This window comes from Antechinus flavipes, chromosome 5 (genome assembly GCF_016432865.1).
Source record: "Antechinus flavipes isolate AdamAnt ecotype Samford, QLD, Australia chromosome 5, AdamAnt_v2, whole genome shotgun sequence".
NCBI classification, from domain to species: domain Eukaryota; kingdom Metazoa; phylum Chordata; class Mammalia; order Dasyuromorphia; family Dasyuridae; genus Antechinus; species Antechinus flavipes.
Window position 1 is genome coordinate 295,882,295 of NC_067402.1, and position 20,751 is coordinate 295,903,045.

The following is a 20,751-nucleotide window of genomic DNA, read 5'->3' on the forward strand; positions in this document are numbered from 1 at the left end:
GTGCTGGCCTGGGGGTGATCATCCTCTCAGTGCTCCCTGTGCTGGCCTGGGGGGTGATCATCCTCTCAGTGCTCCCTGTGCTGGCCTGGGGGTGATCATCCTCTCAGTGCTCCTCCCTGCTGACAGAATTGTTTACACCCGCCTGGCCGCCCTGCCTCCTCCCCACTCCTCAGAGATCCCGCCTCATCTCTCTCCGTCTCCCTGCCTGACAAACGGGAGCAGCAGGAGGACGGGGCTCTCGACTTTGCTTCCCCTCCCTGTCCCCAGTCCCCCCGAATGCACTACTCGAGGCTGTGTAAGGTCTTTCTGAATTGAGCAGAAGCTGTTCTAGGCGAGGGGGCGGAGGCCAGCAGGAAGTGTAGAAGGAGACTTGAACTCGGCTCCTGCCCCGGACTCCAAATCTCAAGTCCAGGCTATTCCTCCACCCCTCGGGGCAAGCTTGGAAAGTTCTGCAAAGTGGCCTTAGCGGCAATTTTGGGGAAAGGGACAGAACATTTCCCTTTGAGAGAACAGTGTGCAGAGGAACCGAGGTCCCCCCGGACACTGCAGTGTCAGAGTGACCAGATGACACCACGGGCAGCAAGTGACGGTGAACACAAGGCAACGGGGGCCGGGAGCAGCCTCCCCTGGACACAATACCCTCGCTCTGGTCAGGGAAATCTTAACCAGGAGTCCCCGGTGGATCAACGGCCGGGCATTTATTCAGAACCTCCAGGACCCACCAGCAAGAGCAAAACCAACAGAAGAACCAGGGCGAGTCAATGGGGCCACTTTTATTGATTGCTCCCCTCCCGAGAGCGGAAGAAACCTCGGGAGCGGATGCCGGCAGCTAGTCCTTTCAGACACACCCCTGCCCGCTGGCCCGCACGCGGGGCATCGGCGCTCAGGACCACGTCTGCACCCGTCGCCCGGAGTTTGCCTGACGCGGCTCAGCCCTGCAGCTTGCTGGCGTAAACCTCGGCCGGGTCCACAGACTGCCTTCGGTTCCCAGAGGCATAGGAAGGCTCTTGGGTTCCCTGCGCTCTGGCAGCCGCCTCCTGGCTGATCTGAGACTCGTGCTGCATCTCTAAGTCTGGGCTCCCCAGGCTCCTGCGCAAGAGAGACAGACGGGCATGAGAACGGGCTCACTGCAGTGGGCTCCCGAGGGCCGTGCCCCAGGGCACCAGGTTAAAAGAGGGCTTGCTGATCTTCAGTGATGTGGGAGCAAAAGGGACCCAGGACAGGACCGCCGCCCCGCCTTCTCCCCAGCCCAGGACTCTTCTTCCTTTGGTTCGGTGGGCCGGCCGCTCCCCCCGGCCCTGCTCCGCTCCCCCCGGCCCAGCCGCTCTTTTCCCCCGGTAAAGCTTGTCTGCGCTCATCGGCACGTGAGCCCCATGATAACTGAGAGGTGACTGGCCAGATTCTCATCTTCATCTTGGAGCTGAATAAAGTCAGAACAAGCCCGTGGCAGAGCCCTCGGCTGAGGGACGAGCCCCTGTCCCGGCTGTATTCCAGCTGAGGGAGCCCGGATGGGGCCGCGGCAGATGAGGGGCCCACGTCACTGGCCCGCGACCCCTGCCCGCCCGGACATTCTCATTCCCCAAGGCCCGGGGCGGAGAGGTGGCCAGGAGCCTGCCCTGCGTGGGACCAGCTCGCGGAGCCGAGCTATTCGGTGGCCTGGGAGCGGGTCTCGTGTCCCCCGGGAGGCAGCGACTCACACGAAGCTGAAGACGGCGGCAGCCGCGAAGCCCACCAGCAGGAAGAAGGTCAGGGTGCTCAGGATGGAGGTGATGACAATCATGGCTCCGCTTCGCCTGCCGGGCCACAAGTCAATGTCCGAGGGTGGAGAGACTGGAAGAGGCGACAGGAGGGAGCTTAGCGCACCTCGTAGTCACGGTGCTGGCTGGCGGCTGCCCATGCTCGTTCCTCGCGTCCTTGGGGCCATGGATGGCATGTCTCATCCAGGCTCAGGGGCTGGAAGCCTCCAAGGACTCGTGCTGTCCTCCCCCGAGCTTCCTGCACTCGCCTCCTTCTGCACCTCTCTCAGTGGGGGGCGGGCTCAGCCATGGTTATTATCACTGATGACACGGGGGTGATGGCAGAAGAGAGGGAAAGGGAAAGCGTGAAGACAGCAAGAAGGAGAAAGAATCGGGCCCCAGTGGCTCCTCCTTCGTGTCCCCTCTCCATTCGTCACCAGGCGCCAGCCCGAGCACGAGCCCGGTTCACTAGCAAGCATCAGGCTTGCCAGGAGAGGAGGGGCGGCAAGAGAGCACCAGAGACCTCTGAGAGGCAATGACAGGGCCAGGAAGAGCCCCAAAGCATGGAAAGCCCAAGGCATGAGGGGAGGGGCTCAGGAGAGTTAGTGGAGATTTCTGAGAGGCAGCCGATGGGGCTGGGAAGAGAGAGCCCACGTCATGGAGTCATGACCCATGAGCTGAGGGGACTCGGGACCTGAGATTTTGAGAAGCAAGCCCAGGGTAGGAAGAGAGCTAGACTTGAAGACCCCCACAAGATCTGGAGGCCAGTTCAAACTCTTTCCTTCCGATGTCACTCCAACCCTTCCCTTCCATAGTCACAGCCTTGGCTTCCTCCTCACCTCGCCTGCCGAGCAGGAAGAGGAGGCAAGAGCTTATCTAGACCTTGGAGAGCTACAGGAGGGCCAGCGGCACCTCAATTCACCCACCCTCAGGCACTTACTCTGGTTGGTCCGAACTGGCTGAGACCACAGGGTCTGATCCTCCACAAAACCACTTAATGTATTGACTAAGACATATTTGAACCTGAAAGGTGAAAGAACAGGATGTCACAAAAGCAAACTAGCTTCGACAGAAAATTTGAAAGGGAGTTTAGAACAGGGACTATCAGAGCTGGGAGGGAGATTACAGCAGGGAATGGCAGAGCTGGGAGGTTCCCTAGAACAGGGACCATCAAAGCTGGGAGGAACCTTAGAACGGGGACGATCGGGGCTGGGAGGGAGCTTGGCACAGAGAATATCAAATTTTGAAGGTAAAAGGGATCTCAGGGACCTCCTAGTTTACCCTCTTCATTCTGCAGATGGAGAGAAAGGAGTCCAGGGAGAATGACCACAGAAATTGAGGATATGCTCCAGAAGAGATACCCAGGGGGCACAGGGCTCCTCCGAAGGGCCCTTAAGAAATAAGAAATGAATTAGATGGAAGTTCATCTCCGTTTTGCTGGGTCCCAGAGGGCCGAACCAGGACAACTGGGAAGAAGTTCAGTATGAGGAACATAATTTAACCAGAAGAGCTTCGCTGACATCGAGTGGTTCTCCTCAGCCGCCAAGGAGTGCCCCCCACCGGAGGTCTGGCAAAGGCTGGAGGGCTCCACTGTCAAGGATGCCGGGGGGAGGGGATTCTGGGTCAGGTAGGGGTTGTCCCGAGTGACTGGAGAAAATCTGGCAGTCTCCTAGGCTGGGATTCTGGCTTGGCAGCGCTATAGGAGAGGGATGCCTACCCACCTGTACGCCGTGGCCCTCGTGAGAGGGGGGTTGCAGGCCCCCTTAAAGTTGGGGTCTAGTAAGCAGTAAGTGTCATTTCCGACCCTGACCAGGTAGGCACGGAGGATCTCATCGGCTTTGCTCGGGTCCCCGGCCTCGTTCAGGTCGGGCGGGTCAGCACACTGGGGCAGGACGAAGGAGGCGGCCTTGTATGGCGCTCTCTGCCCTCCCACCGTCTCCTGGAAGGTGCTGTTGATTGGGAAGCTGCGATTGTCCTGGACCACGGCCCGCCAGACGCTCCCTGAAAGGCAGCTCCCCAGGGGGAGGTCCACCGTTAGTGTCGGGATCAGCACCTTCAGCATGGACAGCAGCCACTTCCGGGATGTCACCTTGGGCAGGGGCAGGGGGAGCAAGACAGGCTGAGCCGGACACAGCCCCAGGAGGACGCAGCTCCAGGGCATGTAGACAGCACTCAGTGAACGCACTGCGGCTTCTCCCATCATCCGGCAGCGGGGCAAGGAGGTATGACTCCCACCCCGAGCTAAAACCCAGGATGGAGAGAGAAAGCTGGTTGTCTGCGGCCTCGGGCACATCCCGGGCAGATTATGAATGAGCCTGAGCCTCAGTTTCCCCCACTGGAAAATGGTGAGGTTGGCCGTGCAGGCCTGTCAATCTAAGCCTGGATTCTAGGAACAGAGGCAGCAGGGGTTCCGGGGAGCCACAGAGAGAGGGATGGACCTGGCAAGTAGTGAAAGAGCACCAGCTCTCTTACAACTCATTGAAGTCGGAACTAGCCCATTTTACAGTTAAGGAAACAGGCGAGTAGAGGGAACTGCTTTTGGGGGGCTTTTTGGCGGCACGAGACGGGATCAGACTCGGTTATCCTGACTCTCAGCCAGTGCTCTGGCCTCCCAGGAGCTGCGCCCCAGAACTGAGCTGACCTGAGTTCACCATCACGTACAGGTGGACCTCATAGGAGACGTTGTGCTGGTTGGAGGCATTGAACATACAGAAGGGCTTCTCCAGGGTGATGGTGGTCAAGGTGGGGTTGTTGGTGGCAAACATGATGCTGGCCAGCTGAGGCTCCAGGTCCACTGCTGGGGGGCAAATGGGGTGGGGGAGGATCAGGGGAGCTGAAAGGGAGCCCACCCCCTCATTTTACGGCTGGAGAGACTGAGGCTTCAAGGATTGAAGGAACTTGTGCAGAATCACAGCTGGGGACTGTCAGAGGTGCCATGGGAACGCCAGTCTTCCCCACCCCCAAATCTGGGGCCCCTCTGACTCTAAGGGGCACGTCCTCCATTCGTGGTCCATGTTCCTGGTCTCTAAACACGCCTTCCCACTCCCCAAGCTTCGCTAGGACATTCTAGAGAATGGTGGGAAGGAGGCTTAGATGATGTAGGAGGCAGAGCTGTCACAGGAGACCTTGGTCAGCTCACTAGCCTTCATATGAGTCTTTTCCTCTGCAAAAGGAGGTTCCTCCCCCCACTCACTGAGGTCCTTGCCTGCTCTTTGGCGGAGAAGGAAGGAAGGAAGACGGAGAAGGCATCACTTACCCAGGCTCAGAGGCAGCCAGCCCAGAGCAAGCACAGCCCATAGGGGACACATGGCCGGGTTCTGGGGATGTTTGGGCCAAGTAGGGATGGAGTAAAGGGGCTTGACGACTGCTCCTTTTCCCCGGGGGACCCTGGGGACCTAGAGCTTGCCCCGCCCCGCCCCACCCCCAAACCAATCGGCATCCTCCTCCGCCAGGTGCTTTGCATCACACTGAACCACCCCTTGCCCTCACCTGGCAGGAGGAGAGGAAAGGTGACTGCAAAACCCATATTTCTGGTCCCCCCTCCCCCCTATGTTTGTCTGCCTCCTTTATCGGGGCAACATCAATGGGGATCTTGGCGGCTCCGTGATCAGGCATTCCTGGGGGCAGAGGCTGGACCAACACCCTATTCTAAGAGCCTGGATTTCCAGTCCACCTTTCCCACTCTGCCTCCACCCGTCCCCCATCTTCCCCTTCTCCGTTCTCACCAGCACGGTGGCAACAGCCTCATCACAGCCTCGCTGCCTCCAGGGCCTCCCTCTCCGATCCACCCCTCACACAGATGCCAAAGGAATCCGACCAAGGGAACTCCATGAAGGCAGGGACGGTTTCATGCTGGTCTGGGCATCTCGCCCCACTCAGACCTAGAACGGGGCCTGGCACAAAGTAGGCACCCGGATTAATGCTCTGGCCTCCGCCCATCTTTCCAGGGTCACTGCCCTGCTCCCCCCACCCTGCATCTGCCCATCCAGTCAGTGGTCTTCTCCTCCTTCTCCTGCATGTCCCCCCAGCCTCCCTCAAGACTCTGCTCCTATTCTCCCTCCCAGAGGAAGCCTTCCCCTGTTCCCCCAGGAAGCGTCCAGCTTCCTCCCCTTAATTGGCCAGAGCGAGGCTTCTCTGCCTGTCAGCTGCTGATGACAGGGACTGCTGTTTGATTTCGTTCTGTCCTATCTTGGCAATCCCAGCTAGCACTAGGTCTACTGGGTACTTAGTGCTTATTAGACAAGATTGGGTGTTATGAGCCCCCTTTGAGCTCTGACATCCCCTGTTCTAAGCCCCCTCCCAGTTCTGACACTCCCTGTTCTAAGCTCCCTCCCAGCCCTGACATCCCCTGTTCTAAGCCCCCTCCCAGCCCTGACATCCCCTGTTCTAAGCCCCCTCCCAGCCCTGACATCCCCTGTTCTAAGCCCCCTCCCAGCTCTGACATCCCCTGTTCTAGGTTCCCCTCTGGCTCCCTCCTGGGTCTGCCATCCTTGTTCTAACATTCTTTCTGGCTTTTACCATCTGCCTTCCCAAATAGAGAAAGAATATTTTTTAAAACCCCTCAAAATAATGACCAACAGCTTTTTAGAAACTTCCCTCATCCCCGACTCAGATGTCAAAGAGCTTTTGCCTGCACGATTCGAGCACATCTTTGGTGTTATCAGAACCTTGGACACCAGCCTTCTCAGAAGGGGCTCCTACTGCCCCCGGGGGAGGGCCCACTCTGGTACCCCATCCTTCTGTGGGGCAGCTCCGGCCGGACGCGGGCGGCCAGAAAACCCGGCCTGAGCCATTTCCAGGCTCGGGCTGTTGGGCTACCCCAGCCCTGTCTGGCCATCTCTGGAATGAGGAGCCGAACTATCACGAACGAATTCCTTCTCAGTGACTGGGTCTGTCGGCTCAGATGACCGAGGTCACAGAGCCAGAAACCACATCTCCCGGTCTCCAAGACACTGAGGTCAAAATATAGTCACAGGAACAAGATGCAGGAGATAAAGCTCCGTAACCAGTCTTGTGGAAAAGATCTGGTGGACCCCGAGCTCACCCGGAATCAGAAATGCGACGTGGCAGCCCCCACCACCACCACCACGTGGCTTTGTGTGGAAGGTCCTGGCCCGGGGTGAAGTCCTGGGTAGCTAGATGGGTGGAGACAGAGAGCCTGAATTACTGTCCACAATCTGGAAGCCCTGCTGCTCCCGAGGCAAGCATGGCCGAGCGCTGTCCGCTCTTCCCAGTCTGAAGTAGCCTTTTGTGGTGGGCTTGGGAGGGAGGTCGGTGAAGTCCTCTCTTTACAATCAAAGCCAAGTTGTGATATTTCCCCTCAAAGGACTTGACCATATGCAGCAGCTCCCCCTCTTTCTCCTTCTTTGGGCTGAGCTCCCAATAGCTGGCAATGGTGAATTCCCTCCTCAGGGTGATACAGCAGGAGGCCCCCTGACCTTGGGAGAGGCAGTAAATCAGAAGCCCTAAATCTTCCAGCTTTGGGACCGCCCGCAACCCAGACAGCTCTTTGCCTCAGGAAACTCCCGCGGGAACCGGACTCCGAGACCCCTCCCTTCCTTGGAGTTTCCTCCCCAGCCCACCCTGAGCTAGAGAATTCACTTATCTCCCAGCTCCTGAATTTCCTGAACTTGCTCCCCATTCAGTCGGCCCAGTAATGACGCCTCCTTGCTTTTTAATAAGCTTTGCCTCTTGACTAAGGGGCAAATAATACACTTTGCCCCCAGGAGATGGGTTCAAGCCTGCAAACTGAGGCAAATTCATTTGAGATAGCTGGCAACCACGGTCTGGACTTCGGGGGCCTCCTTCTCTTTCTTTTCTTGGGGGCGGTCTGGCTTCTCGTGGAAGCTAGCTCCCAGGCAATGGTCTCAGGGGCCATGTGGCTTCCCCCAGTTAACTGTTAACGCCCCTCTTAGTAGCATAATAAAATCTTTGCCCCTTACTTCGAAGCCCAGTAAACCGACAGGGCCCCTAAGTCCCAATGTTGAGCAGCATCTCCCCACCTTCTGCTCCCCGGGGGCAGTTCAGGCCCCCCGAGGCTGGCCACTCCCACTCCAGGCTCCAGAGCTGCCTTTCAGAGACTCCGCTTCTCCTCCTGTGGGTCCCCAGCACCAGTGCACTCATTTTTACCAAATAACATGGGGAAGTCAGTTACTACTAAGTGTGCTCTTAAGAATCTGGTTCACTCCTCACAAACACACCCAGCATCCATGGGAGGAGGGGGCTTAGACGTAGACCATGACCCTAGTTAGACAACGAGGAAGAAATCTGTGACTTCACCTGCTCTGAGAGTCCTCTCTCCCCTCTCCTCCCTCATGCAAGTGTGGTCCCTTGAAGAAGTGATTGTTCCTTTCTTTCGGATTCCCAACCCCTCCTAGTTGATCAATCCAGACCTTTTGATTCCCAAATCTTGGTCCCTTTGAATTCCAATAGAAGATCCGGGCCTGTCCCAGCCCCACCAGGATCTGAGCCAACTTGGGGCTACTCCCACAGGCCTCTCTAGCTAAATCTCCCATTATAAAAGGAACACGCTGGAACCCCCTCTTTGCAGGGTCCCAAACATGCCAGCCTTATCCCTGGCACGCCAGGACCCTCTGTCCACTGGAACCCTGTGTCCGGTGCCCTTCTTATCTCTATCTTCACCTATTTCCTTAACTATACTTTAACCTTACCTCCAAACCCCATAATAAACCTCTTCTATCAATCTAGCTTTTCGGGCCAATAAATGCTTTTATTGGGGACTCGCGCCACTCCTAGACCTTATTTAACTCCATATCCTTGTGCCGAATGCAAAGGGGTTACATGGAAACTCTATTTGACTCCCTGTACCCCGAACCTGCCACTAGACCTCAATTAAACCCTAATTTCATTAAGGTGTCCCATATCTAGACCTCATCGCTCCCCTCTCTCTATCTTTCCCTCTCCTTTCTTTTCCCTCCCTCCCTCTGCCTCTTTTCCCTCTCCTCCTTTTCTCTCCCTCTCCTCTTGTTGTGCCAAAGTTCCCTTTTTAATGTCGTGACCCAGTTTCTCCAATTATCCTATTGAGTTATTCTTCCTCAGGTTATAACCTTTCCCTCTTAATGCTTGAGATAAAGGTTTTTTTATCTTTAGGTTATAGATATTCCTTCTTAATGTTTGACAAAATAAAGGTTTAGCCATTTTAGATGTCATTAGAATATCAGTAACCCCCCTCCATTGTGTCATCCTAGGGGCCTCCCCCACCATCCCCACCTAGGTACCTCCCCCACTATGTCACTGTTCTTGTTATTCTATAAAAAGCTTGCTGTCCCGATAGTCGGGGCCGGACTCTCCGAGACGATATTCTCGTCTAGCCCTGGGATCAACCATGGGTCCATCGGTCCCATTTAATAAACTATTGAATTGGTCTCTAATCTCTTGTCTTGCTCAGTTTCTTCAGCATTACACTCTCTCCTCTCTTTCCCTCCTTTCTTCTGTCTCCCGTTCCCTTCCTCTCCCTCTTTCTCATTCTCCTCTGTCTCCCTCCCCTCTCCCTTCCTCCCTCTGTCTCTCCCTCTCTCTCTGCAGAGCCCTTTACTGTGTTTGTCTGGCATGTTTTCCCCATTAACGGGGAAGCCCCTTGAGGGCAGGAACACTTTTCTTTTCTTTGATTCCCACAGTGAGAAGGGCTGACCAAAGGCTGGCTGACTGGTGGGTCGGCCAGCCCTCCCTCGGCCTCACTCTACACCTGGAGTTGGGCTGATTGATGGCCGGGGGCCCAAGCAGAACCAGCCCGAGGCTCTCCTCCCCAAGGGGTCTTTCTCCCCCACATGATGGCTTTGTCCTGGCCAGGCTCCAGCCACAGAAGAGCACAGGAAGCAGTCCCTGCCCTCTCAGGGAAGGGAATTGGGAACTTGTAAGGCAGCAGCAGGCCCAGGTCTACCCCCATTAGGTCAAATGGCTCAGGAACCGGCCAACCAACCACAAAAGCCACTTGCTGTTCCACCCTCGGCTTATCTGCGTTCCACATTCAATCTGGGAGGCCCAGACTGGTTCATCCGGATGCCTGGGAGGACCCTCGGGCTGACTCAGGGCCCTCCCCCAGCTGCTCTGCTCTTCAGCCGGCTGACCTTTCCCCCATCCCTCCTTGACCGCAGGTGCCAGGAGTCTCTCGGTAAGGTCCTCGGGAGCCTTTGGACTGGGCAGTCAGAAAAGCCTCAGGGGCAGGAAGCACCAGGCCCTCGCCACACCCAATGCTCGCCTCACAGGGTCACTCCTTTGGGTTGTCACAGAGATGCCCTGGCCCACGCTGGGGGGCCCACAGGGAAATTAGGAGCCCTGCCAGTACGGGGCTGCTGCCATGGGAAGGGCCATCTCCCTGGGCTTTGGAGGCTGGACCAGAGCGGTGAAATGCCAGAGACACTGAGGCCAGATAGAGATGAGAGGTTTTAATATTTTAACAGTGGAGAGTCTGGACCGGCCGTGACCAGCCGGCTGGGGGGGACTCTTGTCTCGAAGCACCCAGCCACGAGTGAGTAATTCCAGAGACTTTTTTAGGGAAACAAAGGCAAAGAGGGAGGGCAGAGCACTGGGGAGGACCCTAACTTTTAATTCTGACAGGTTGGAGGTGAAGGAAGGATCACAAAATCTGAAAAATTGGGAGGGAAGAAGCTCAGAGATGGGAAGTCCGGGCCCAGGAGATGCCCAAGCATTTGAGATTAGCCGTCTGGAGTTTTACTTTGGAATGCCAGTGGCCGGAGCCCTGCAGCCCTAATTACCTCCGTCCTAATGGCCAGGAAGAGGGAGTTGCCACCAGGGAAACTGAGGCAGAACAGTTCAGGGAAACTGAGGCAGAACAGCTCCTCTCCAGTCCCATATCCCAGCTTCAGGCCTGGCTCTGGGGCTGCTCCTCCCCCCAACATCCCCAGAGTCCTGTGTCTCTCTCACACACACAGACACATTTTAGCAAATGAAGTCCATAGGCTTTCATTAAGCTTCCATGATGTGCTGGACATCGGGCCTGAGTATTGGGGATATAAGGAAAGATCCTCAGGGATCCCCTAATGGGGGATAGGGCAGGCGACTTCCGGAGGGGTGTGGGCATTTGGGGGGCTCAGAAAAGGCAGGGGGAGGGGGGAGCCAGGGATGCCAGGGCACAGGGAAGCAGCTTAGGGGCCCAGAGACAGAGGTCTGGTGCCTTCATAGCCGGGGGGCCAGAGTCCCTTGAACGATGAGACCATTTAGGGAGTGAGGTACGGGAGAGAGAGAAGCAGGCTGGGTTGTAAAGGGCTTTGAATGCTGGACAATGATCCCAGAAGCGATAGGGAGCTCTGAAGTTTATAGAGTAAGGGGTGACATTTAGGAAAATCTCTTTGGTTACTGAATGGAGGGGCTGGGAGGGAGAGAGGCCGGTGGCCCTGCCCTTGTAGTCATCCATCTCGTGGCTGAACGTGTCCTATCTTTATGGGAAGTCACTCCTTCAGAGCTTATGCTCGTGAGAAACAAGTTTTACAGGCAGTGTTTCCGATAAAGGCCTCGTTTCTAAAGTAGAGAGAGAACTCAGTCAGATTTATAAGGATATACATCCCCCCGGATTCATAAATGATCCAAACACGGGCACTGACAATTTTCAGATGAAGAAATTAAAACCAATTCTAGTCATATGAAAAAAATGCTCTGTCACTGTTGATTAGAGAGATGTAAATTAAAACAATTCTGAGGTAGCACCTCACACATATCCCATTAGTTAAGATGAGAAAAAGATAATGATAGATGTTGGAGGGATGTGGGAAAACTGGCATTGTGGGTGGAGTTGTGAACTGACCCAACCGTTCCAATTTGGAACTATGTCCAGAGAGCTATAAAATTTGGCATCTCCTTTGACCCAACAGTGTCACTGCTGGGTCTGTATCCCAGGAAATCTTCAAGGAGGGAAAAGGACCCCCAGGTGCGAAACTGTTCTTTTTGGAGATTGGATAGAGTTGAGGAATGAATGAATATAAATATAATGGAATACTACGGTTCCACAAGAAATGATGAGCAGGCTGGAGAGACCTGGAGAGACTTAGAATGAACTGGTGCAAGTGAGCGGAACCAGGAGAATATTGTACACAGCCACAGAGATTGTGTGATGATCGGCTGACACACACTTGGGCTCTTCTCAGCAATACAGTGATCCTAAGACAATCCCAATGAACTTGGGATGGAAAATCTAATCCCGATCCAGAGAGAAGTCTAAGGAGTCTGGATACACCTTTTTTTTTTTTTTTTAAGTTGCTTCTTCTTTCTTGTGGTTCCCCCTTGTGCTCCGATTTTTTTTTCCCACTATGGTAAATATGGAAATTTGTTTAAAATGATTGTCCATGCGATGAGGTTGAGGTAGCTGGTCCTAGTTTGAAATAAACATGTGACAAATTCTCAATGGCCATTCTCTTTGCCAAGAGGAAGGTTTATTTAGGCGAAGACTTTATAGACAAAATCAGATGTCAAATAGGCACTAGGAATGGCAAATATGAAATAGAATTGGGCGAGTGTATAGTTGGAAAGGAAAGGAATTGGGAAGAACCCATTAAAAGAATAGGCCTTGAGGCCTAAAGATGCCTTTGATTGGCAGGTTAGATCCACGGAGCAGTTAAGCACACTAAGCTAGAGTTAGGAGAAAGGGGCCCTTAGAGGGAGGGCACTATGAGGAGGGAGAGAGAATCATCTTAGAAAGGGCTCAGTCCTGAAGAGAACTTGGTAAACATCTTCAACATACAGATCCTTTAGGGGGGAAATAGAGGCTTGGGGTTTCTCAGATGCAAAGGCTGGAACCAGGAGGGAGGGTCAGAGAACTGGATGGAAGGTACCTGGCTTCCAGATCTCTGTCTAGAGATAGGCTAACCAGTCTCTCAAAGGCTGTTGGGAATATCTGTAAAGATGCTAATCGGTTTGGAGACAATAGAATGACGCTCTTCTATAGGAACAGGATTTGGGCTCCTTTGGGACAGGGGAAGATAGTCACTTCACATCACATGCATAACCTATAGCAGATTGCTTTGTGTCTTGGGGAGGGAGAGAGAAAAAAAATGGCACTCAAAATGTTGCAGAAATGAATGTTGAGGTGGGGAGGGAAGGGGGAAAAATATGGAACCCAAGGTTTTGTGAGGATAATGATGAAAACTAAATTTGCATGTATTTTGAAAAATAGGGAAGAAGACACAAGGGGGATCCATGAGTGGGAGAAGTTAAAAAATAACAAGGCAAGTTAAGGGGCAGAATCAAAGCAAAGAGTTAGCGGAGAGAGGAAAGATGTGTGTGTAAGGGGGACGGTATGTGTATGTATATATCTATGTATGTATACATAAATGAATCTTAACTATAGTTTGGTTGGGAGGGGGTGAGGATAAAAAGGGAAAAAAACAATAAAGTAAAAAAGTAGACAGCAGAAAACAAAAGAATAATTTACAAGGAAACAAGGAAAAGATGAGGAATCATGAATATAATTTCTTCTACTAATATATACACATATAGGTGTGTTTCTTTCTTATTGTTATTTTATTGTTCTATATTTTGCTCCCTCCCCGATGTTCTGCTGGGCACATGACAATGTTCTCTTTTGTTTTTGTTTTATTTCGTTTTGCATTCCTTTTCTGTTTTTCCTTTTTTCTTTTGTTTTTTAAAATAAAAAAAAAAGGAAAAGCTATTTCAAAAATAAATAGTGGGAAAAATAAAATGAATTCGTGGAAAATAAAAAGTTATCTTATGATCTAACAATGCCATTCTTGGGCACTTCTCCCAAAAGAGATTAAAAAACAAAAACAAAACAAAGGAAAGGACCTATATGCGCAAAAATATTTTAGCGGCTCTTGTCTTAGGGCAAAGAACTGGAAAGTGGGGGATGCCAACACTGGGGAATGGCTGGCCAAAGTGTGGCACGTGATTTTGCTGGAACACTCTTGTTCTGTGAGAAATAATAAGCAGGATGCTTTCAGAAAAACCTGGGAAGTCCTCCCTCCGCGGGTGATGCGAAGTGAAATGTGCCGTGTGCAAAGTAACAGCGATAGGATGGGATGATCGGCCGTGAATGACTTTGCTCCTCTCAGCAATACAATGATCCAAGGCGACTGGGAAGGACTTGATGAACAGTGCGGTCCATTCCCAGAGAAAGAACTGACGGGGTCTGAGGACAGATTGAAGCAGCCTTTTTCTTATTTATTTTATTTTCTGAGGGCTTTTTTGGGGGGGCGGGGGCTGTTTTCTTTTGCAATATGACTTTTATGGGAACGTTTTGCGCGGTCTTCCAGCTTCTTTCCAGGGACAATGGCCTGGCTGTGATCCAAAGCCACTTCCGGACTTCAGATGTGGTGAGCCTCTGCCTTAATGGATTCACTTTTTTGCTTGAACTCAGAGGGAAAAGCTAGGAGTGGCGGGAGGTTACAGGGAGATGAATTTCGCTTCAGGGGAAATTTCCTAAGCCCTTAATAATTACTGATTGACTCCCTCGAATTTCAACCCACCCCAAAGTGGAATGGATGACCCCTGGAGGTGGTGAGCTCCCGGTCCCGGGAGGGGGTGAGCTCCCCGGGCGTCCCTGGAGGTGGTGAGCTCCCCGTCCCGGGAGGGGGTGAGCTCCCCGTCTATGGAGGTGATGAGCTCCCCGGGCGTCCCTGGAGGTGGCGAGCTCCCGGTCCCTGCAGGTGGTGAGCGCCCAGTCCCTGGAGAGCGCCCCGTCCCTGCAGGTGGTGAGCGCCCCGTCCCTGGAGGGGGTGAGCTCCCGGTCCCTGGAGGGGGTGAGCTCCCGGTCCCTGGAGGAGGTGAGCTCCCCGTCCCGGGAGGTGGTGAGCTCCCCGGGCGTCCCTGGAGGTGGTGAGCTCCCGGTCCCTGGAGAGCGCCCCGTCCCTGGAGGGGGTGAGCTCCCCGTCCCTGCAGGTGGTGAGCGCCCCGTCCCTGGAGGTCTGCAAGCAGGGGCGGGCTGACCAGGTGTTGGGTATGAGAGAAGGGTTTTGCTTGGGATGCGGGGTTGGTCCTCTGAACATCCAAGACCTCCTTCTCCTGTCCCGTCACAGACGACGTTTCCCTTCCTCCATCCAAGGACCCTTCCCTGCAAGGGCGCTCTTATTGCCCTGGCTGCGTCTGGGCAAATCTCGGCCCAGTCCCTTCCCCTGGATGAACCTCAGTTTCCTTCCAGGTGTAATGAGGGATGCGGCAGATCCTCCCTTGGGGGGAGGGGCTGGCCCAGCTCCAACAGCTCACACCGGGCCTGGGATGCCCCCTGGTGGAGAGTGGGGGAAGACCCTCTCCCGGCAGCCCCACAGAAAGGGATCTTTGCCTAAGAGCAGGCCCCGCCTTGGCAGAGACGGAGGCGGCACGTGCCCGGGAGGCCAAACGGCGGCCCCCCTCCCCGTCTCCCTCGGCCCCAGCCCCCTGAACCCGCCCGGCCCGCGGCCATCCCCCGGAGGTCAGGCAGCCCCAGACCCCCGGCTGCTTCCGCGGGGCGCCCGCCCACCGAGGCTTCGGGAACTCTTCTGGTTCCGTAACCGGCTGCAGCCGGCGCCGCAAGTCGGCCCCCACTCTGTGGCGGGGGGGGCAGCGGGGGAGGGGGGCGCGGGGCAGCCGCTGAGGGCCCCGCCTGGCACGGGCTGGATTCCTGGCCCCCGGGCAAGAGGCCGGAGGGCGGCGGGAGGCTGGCAAGGGGCTGGGCGGGGCTAAAGCTGGCCCGGACTCGCTGCCATTTAGGCCCCCTCCCCGCTCCTACCTGTGGGCTGCTTCTGCCCTTCGGGCCCATCAGATTTTTGAAGTCACTCCCCGGTTCTCCCGTCTCCTGACTGAGCGTCCTTGGTCCCTCCTCGAGGTGGTCTATGGGGGCGGGGGAGGGGCAGGAGGGGCCTCAGCTCCATGCTTCTAGTCGGGCAGACTAAGGTCCTGTCAGCGGCTCAGTCAGCTCAGAATTCCACTAAGCCTGTGGTCCACTCAGATCACCGGGACTTTTTTTTTAATTAAAAAAATGCCTATCAGTTCATGCTTTTCACAAGTCCATTCCCCTTTCCTGTCCTAACCCCAGACAGTCCCCGGTCACTCTTGTGGCTGCAGGTGAGTGGGTGGGGCTGTGCTGGGGGCCTGGATGAGCACCCCCTGCTCTAGCTCCCCGCCCCCATTTTTTTTGCCATTTTAAAATCCGGTCCTGGATGCAACCTCAGGGACCACCGAGGAATTCAGTGCCTCGGTGGCCCAACCACACGAGATTGTCCCCCGCCCACCCGGCTGGGTCCCCGAAGCCCGCCGAGAAGAGGAAACAAAAGGGCTGTATCTCTTTAAAGAGAGAGCATGAGCTCATCTTTCTCTTCCCACAGCTGATGTCATCAGGGAGCCACACACATGGAAGCCGCATCCCCGGGCCCGCAGGGAGGCTCAGGGCTGTCCTGCGGGGCTGGGGCGGCGGTGGGGAGGGGGGTCTGCAAAATATGGCAGCACCTGGCTCCGAGGCCGGACGCATTCCCAGCCCGGCTCTCTCCCCTCCCTGTCCCTCCTCCTCCTCCTCCTCTCCTCCCTCTTCTTCCTTCTCCTCCCTCCTTCTTTGTCCCCTTCCCTCTTCCTTCCTCTGTCCTCCTCCTTGTTTCCCCCCTTCCATCTCCTCTTCCTCCTCCTCTCCCTCTGTTCCTCTTCCCCTCCCTCCTCCTCCTTTCCCTCCTCCTCTTCTTCCTTTCTTCTCCTCCTCCCTTTTTCTTCCTGTCCTACTTCTTCCCCCGCCTTTCTTCTCCTTCCTCCTCCTCTTCTCCCTCGTCCCTCTCTTTCTCTCCCTCTGCCTCCTCCTCCTCTTCTTCCTCTTTCTTCTCCCTCCTTCTTTGCCCCCCGCCCTTTTTCTTCCTCTGTCCTTTTCCTTGTTTCCCACTTTCTTCTCCCCTCTCCTCTTCTCCTTCCTCTTTTCCTTTCCTCTTCTGTAAAGTCAAACTTACAATTGGAAGCCGAGACCCTTTTCCTTATTTTCCCCTCTAGTTAGTTCCCCTTTAGGTCTGGCTCTTCAGCCGCCCCTGCCCCTGTCACCTTCACTGGTCCCCCTCCCACCTGCCCCCGCCCCCTCCCCTCTCATTTCCGGGTCCGCGGCCACCCTGTCGCTGGGCTTCCCATCTCCCTCTGCTCTAATCCTCCTTCCCAGCTGCCAAAAGACTGAATCCCACCTGCGACGGGTCCCCGCTCAGTACTTCCCGAGGCTCCTCATTGTCTTGGACATAAAACGCAAGCCTCGACCCCTTTGCCAGCTCCCGCCTATTTCCCGGACTTTTTTCCTTCACATTTCCCCCCTCTGGTGTCCCCGCCGAGGCGCGCGGCTGTTTCTGGAGCTCCGCTGGTTCCCACCTCCGCGCGTTTGCCGAGGCGATCCCGCCCTGCGCGCCGCTCCTTCCTCCTTCCCGCTTTCGGACTATTAGCTCCCTTCCGCTGTCAGTTCGTCTCACCTGAAAAGGCCGCAAGCCCAGACAGAAGCGCAAGGACGGCGCGGGGCGCCTTGCGTCTCCAGCCTCCAAAGCGGCCTCAGAGGCTGAGCCTCGGCACAACGGGGATCCAGTCCCCGCGGCTCGTGCAAATTCGGGCCTGACGATTAACCCGAGAAAACGCGGGCGCTCCCCGTGTGGGCCAGCCATTCCAGCAAAAGGCGCGGGTCTGAATGCCGACCCGGTCCCCTTCCGTCGGCCGTCTGCTTCCCGGGGGTGCGCGTCGGGGCTGGCTCCGGAGGTGTGGGAAAGCGCGGGAGAAACGGACTGCTCAGCAAGCTAAAGAGCCTTTGTGCTGACCTCAGTCTCTGGCCACGGAACCTGGACTGCGGAGCCTGGCAGGAAAGGGAATCGCCTCCCTCCCGACTGTCCTAGGAAGCTCCCGGGGAGCCCCCGGCAGGACGGGTTCCAGATCCCGAGGTGCTGTCTGGAACTAACCTGCCAAGGGTTCGGGCTCTAGCACCGAAAGCACAATCCTCTGGGCTGGCCACACTGTTCAGATGCCAAATGCCCACCTGCTGAAAAGATTACTTTCTGGAGAGCCCACATCGGGCAAACGCTCACAAGGTGGTCAGAAAAAGCGATACAAGGACACTCCATTGCATGACTCAGGAGACACTGGCACAGGACCGCCTGGTGTGGGGAGCCCTCCCCATGTGCTCCCTGAGCAAAGCAGAATGGAAGTAGCCCAAACAAAACTCCAGATGCACAAGTTAGGGAATTGCTGGAAAATTCACAGGGACTATTTGTGTCCCACCCGTGGCAGCGCATTCTGAGCTCATATGATCTGCTCAGCCACAGTGGGTGCCTGTGCCTGTGCCTGCCCCCGCAGAGGGACGGCATTTTGGTCCTCACTGAGAGCAAAGGGCACCAACCAGCAGAGGGTCTTTTCCCTGGCGGGCGGGTCTGGGAACCCACAGTCGGGATGATCCTTGGCCAAGTGTGCGATTCAGTTCGACAAAGATTTATTAAGTGTCCACGAAGCACCAGACCCTGGGAATACAGAGGCCACATGAAACAATCACTGACCTCCAGGAGCTCATCTTATCCAGAGAGAGGGAACTATGGGTACAAAGAATATCTCACTAGGAAATGTGTTCAAAGTCTTTTCGGGGTGCTGGAGAGAGCACAGGTTTCCCGCCCAGGGCAGTTTGTGATTGGAGAACTGAGGTTTCAGATGGAGGGGACCAGTGATGTGGTTCAAGGACCAAATGATTTGGGTGATGTAGACGCCGGATGCCGCAGGCCTCAAAAGTTGAGGTTCAGTCATACAAACAATTCCCAATGGTGGTTCTCTTTGACAAAAGGCAGATTATTTAGGACTAGGTTCCTGACAAAATGAAGGGGTACACGGACACCAGAAATGGGCAATACGAAATAGAGAACATATGAAAGACAAGTTCCTCACGGGACTCACGATTACGCAGTAGAAAGGGGAGCACCCCATGAGCTTGGAGCACATCCTCAGCTGGCAGGCTAAATCCTGAAAGGGACCTGAAAGGTCCCCTAAAAGTTAGTTAGCTGTAAGAAGTGGGGCTGGGAAGCATAGTGGAGTTAGGGGAGATACCTCATGCCATGGGGAAGGGGAAGAGGAAGGGGAAAGATCAGGAGGCAGAGAGCCATGGCAGAAGGACCCAGAGGAAGGCCGCAGCACGGGATGGTCCATAAGTAGATTTTAATCAGGAAAATTTAGCCTCAGACACTTGACTGGGATTTCTGACTGGGCAAGGCTAGGGAAGACTGCCGGCCATCTTCCCAGAGGGTGGGTCTCAGGGGCAGGACTTGGATTTCATCCTGGAGGACTTCCCCAGAGGGCGGGACATCGCTATCAGCACCTTTCTCCTGCTTGCCTCAGGGAGCAATTCTAGTTTCTGTCTCCAACAAATTTTCCAAATCTTATCATCAGGAAGGGTTAGGGTTCCCTTCTCTTCATCCTTCACTCTCCCTTCTCTTCCATTTTCCCTCTCCCCCCATTTCTCCTCCCTCCAGTTTCCTGAGATGTTCTGTCTTTCTCCCTTAGGATTTAAGCCTCTGGAGCCCAGGGATTGTCCTGTTTGCTTGTAGTTGAATTTCCAGTCTGATGCCAAGAACCCAGCAACCCTTAATGAAGGGAAAGACAAGGCCAGACCAGGAAAGGAAGCTTTGCCCCGAGCCTATGATTCAGAATCACGGGGATTCTGAGGAGAGCCAGAGGGTGGAGGATCACCAGGCCTTTTCCTGTCTCGAGGATAGCATTGGGTTGCTTATTAATGAGAAGAGAGGCAGAGGGAAGAGGGAGAAGGGGGAGGTCCTTTGACTGCCTCACAACCCTACGGTCAGATATGTTCTGGGGTTCACTCTAGTGCTCCCCCCGAGTGTGTATATGGGGGGTGGGGAGACCCCTGCACTGGCTGGAGAAGGTGGCTGGAGGCCAGGCTGGTAGAAGTGGCCTGCAAAGTGCTAGACAGGGGATCCGTGAGTGGGTGGATTGAGGGTTATGAGCCTGTTTTACAGCGGAGGAAACTGAGCAGGTTAAGCAGCTTTGCCCAAGCTCGTGTTCTCTCCTCCTTCCTTCTGCTGCCATGTCTGCCCAGTGGTTCCCAATTCTCAGAGCATAGACGCCTTGTTAACTGCCAACATTCAGGAGTGCTCCCGACCTATAGAAAGAGTCTGCTGATGGAGAACGTCTAAGGTGACCCCAAACTCCAGTGAATTCTGAGGTGCTTCTGGTGAATTTGTCCTTTCTTAGCCACAGCATCTAAACCTTGGAGAACCGAGTCCCCCATTCCTCCCGGCCCGCCCCAGAGCCCCCCATTCCGACTCCCCCCCCTTGGGGGCCATCTCCAGGTGCCCTTGGACAGGAGACTTGGAGGAGAGCGAGCTTGGTGACTTTGCACAGCCCTCCCTCACTGAAATCCCGTTCATTTTCCAGTCAAGCCTTCATCTTCCTGATGCCGTTGGTGCTCTGGGAGAAGGCAGGACAAGCTACATTATTCCCCCGCCTCCCCACCGGCTCTCCCTTCCTCTCCCCCAGCCTGCATCCCCCAGTCACGCACCCCCTGAGGACCAGTCCCAGCCCATCAGTGGAGAACGGCCCGGGGCAGTTGTTATCTGGGCTGTCCGGACTGCGCCGGCCCCGCCCAGATAATAAGATGCCACTGTCCTTCGGGCGGGGGTCCCTCCGAGGCCCAGGGGAAGGAGATTTTCTTCAAGGGTTTTCAGAGTTTGGGGTCCCCTCTTCAAGAGGGAACTCTGTACCCTAGTAACCTCCTGGCATTTCCGTGGAAGGGCTCTCCGGGCTGCCCCGGGCTGCGGTGCGGGGGCGCGGGGGGCGCCGGGGCCGGGAGGCGAAGGGCCCGCTGGAGCGGCCTCCAGGTGCGGGGATGGCAGGAAGGGCCGGGGGGCACCCACGCGGGGGCGGGGCAGCCAGCTCCGGCTGGAGCAGGCGTGGGTGGGGGGCGGGCACCGTCTTGTCCCCGCCCGCTCCCTGGGACGCAGGCGCGGAGTGAGCCGGGGAGGCGAGGGGAGGGCAGGGATCGGGGCGGGGCGGGGCGGAGCCCGAGGGGCGGGGCGGCGGAAGCTCTCCCTCCTCCTCCTCCCCTCCCTCTTCT

The 20,751-nt window shown here is 55.6% G+C and overlaps 2 protein-coding genes across 2 annotated transcripts; both read right to left on the reverse strand.

The window, feature by feature from the left end:
• Window positions 1-753: 753 nt before the first annotated feature.
• On the reverse strand, window positions 754-5,233 carry UPK3A (uroplakin 3A). Its single transcript, XM_051962889.1, has 6 exons — window positions 4,993-5,233; window positions 4,378-4,533; window positions 3,458-3,737; window positions 2,677-2,759; window positions 1,698-1,830; window positions 754-1,089 (listed from the first exon to the last, which is right to left on the reverse strand). Exons 1-6 carry the CDS (start codon window positions 5,042-5,044, stop codon window positions 930-932), a joined length of 864 nt encoding a protein of 287 aa, XP_051818849.1. The 5' UTR covers window positions 5,045-5,233; the 3' UTR covers window positions 754-929.
• Window positions 5,234-15,003: 9,770 nt separating this feature from the next.
• On the reverse strand, window positions 15,004-17,311 carry LOC127538784 (atherin-like). Its single transcript, XM_051962525.1, has 2 exons — window positions 16,850-17,311; window positions 15,004-15,399 (listed from the first exon to the last, which is right to left on the reverse strand). Exons 1-2 carry the CDS (start codon window positions 17,309-17,311, stop codon window positions 15,004-15,006), a joined length of 858 nt encoding a protein of 285 aa, XP_051818485.1.
• Window positions 17,312-20,751: the final 3,440 nt, after the last annotated feature.

Excerpts from the sequence above, each read along its gene's own strand:
- UPK3A (XM_051962889.1), bottom strand. The coding sequence starts at position 5,044 with ATGTGTCCCCTATGGGCTGTGCTTGCTCTGGGCTGGCTGCCTCTGAGC. Across the intron at positions 4,534-4,992 it reads CTGGCTGCCTCTGAGCCTGG|CAGTGGACCTGGAGCCTCAG; the intron begins GTAAGTGATGCC and ends TTTGCCCCCCAG. Across the intron at positions 1,090-1,697 it reads GCCGCCGTCTTCAGCTTCGT|GAGCCTGGGGAGCCCAGACT; the intron begins GTGAGTCGCTGC and ends TCTCTTGCGCAG.
- LOC127538784 (XM_051962525.1), bottom strand. The coding sequence starts at position 17,311 with ATGGCTGGCCCACACGGGGAGCGCCCGCGTTTTCTCGGGTTAATCGTC. Across the intron at positions 15,400-16,849 it reads TGAGCGGGGACCCGTCGCAG|CGAGTCCGGGCCAGCTTTAG; the intron begins GTGGGATTCAGT and ends CCTAAATGGCAG.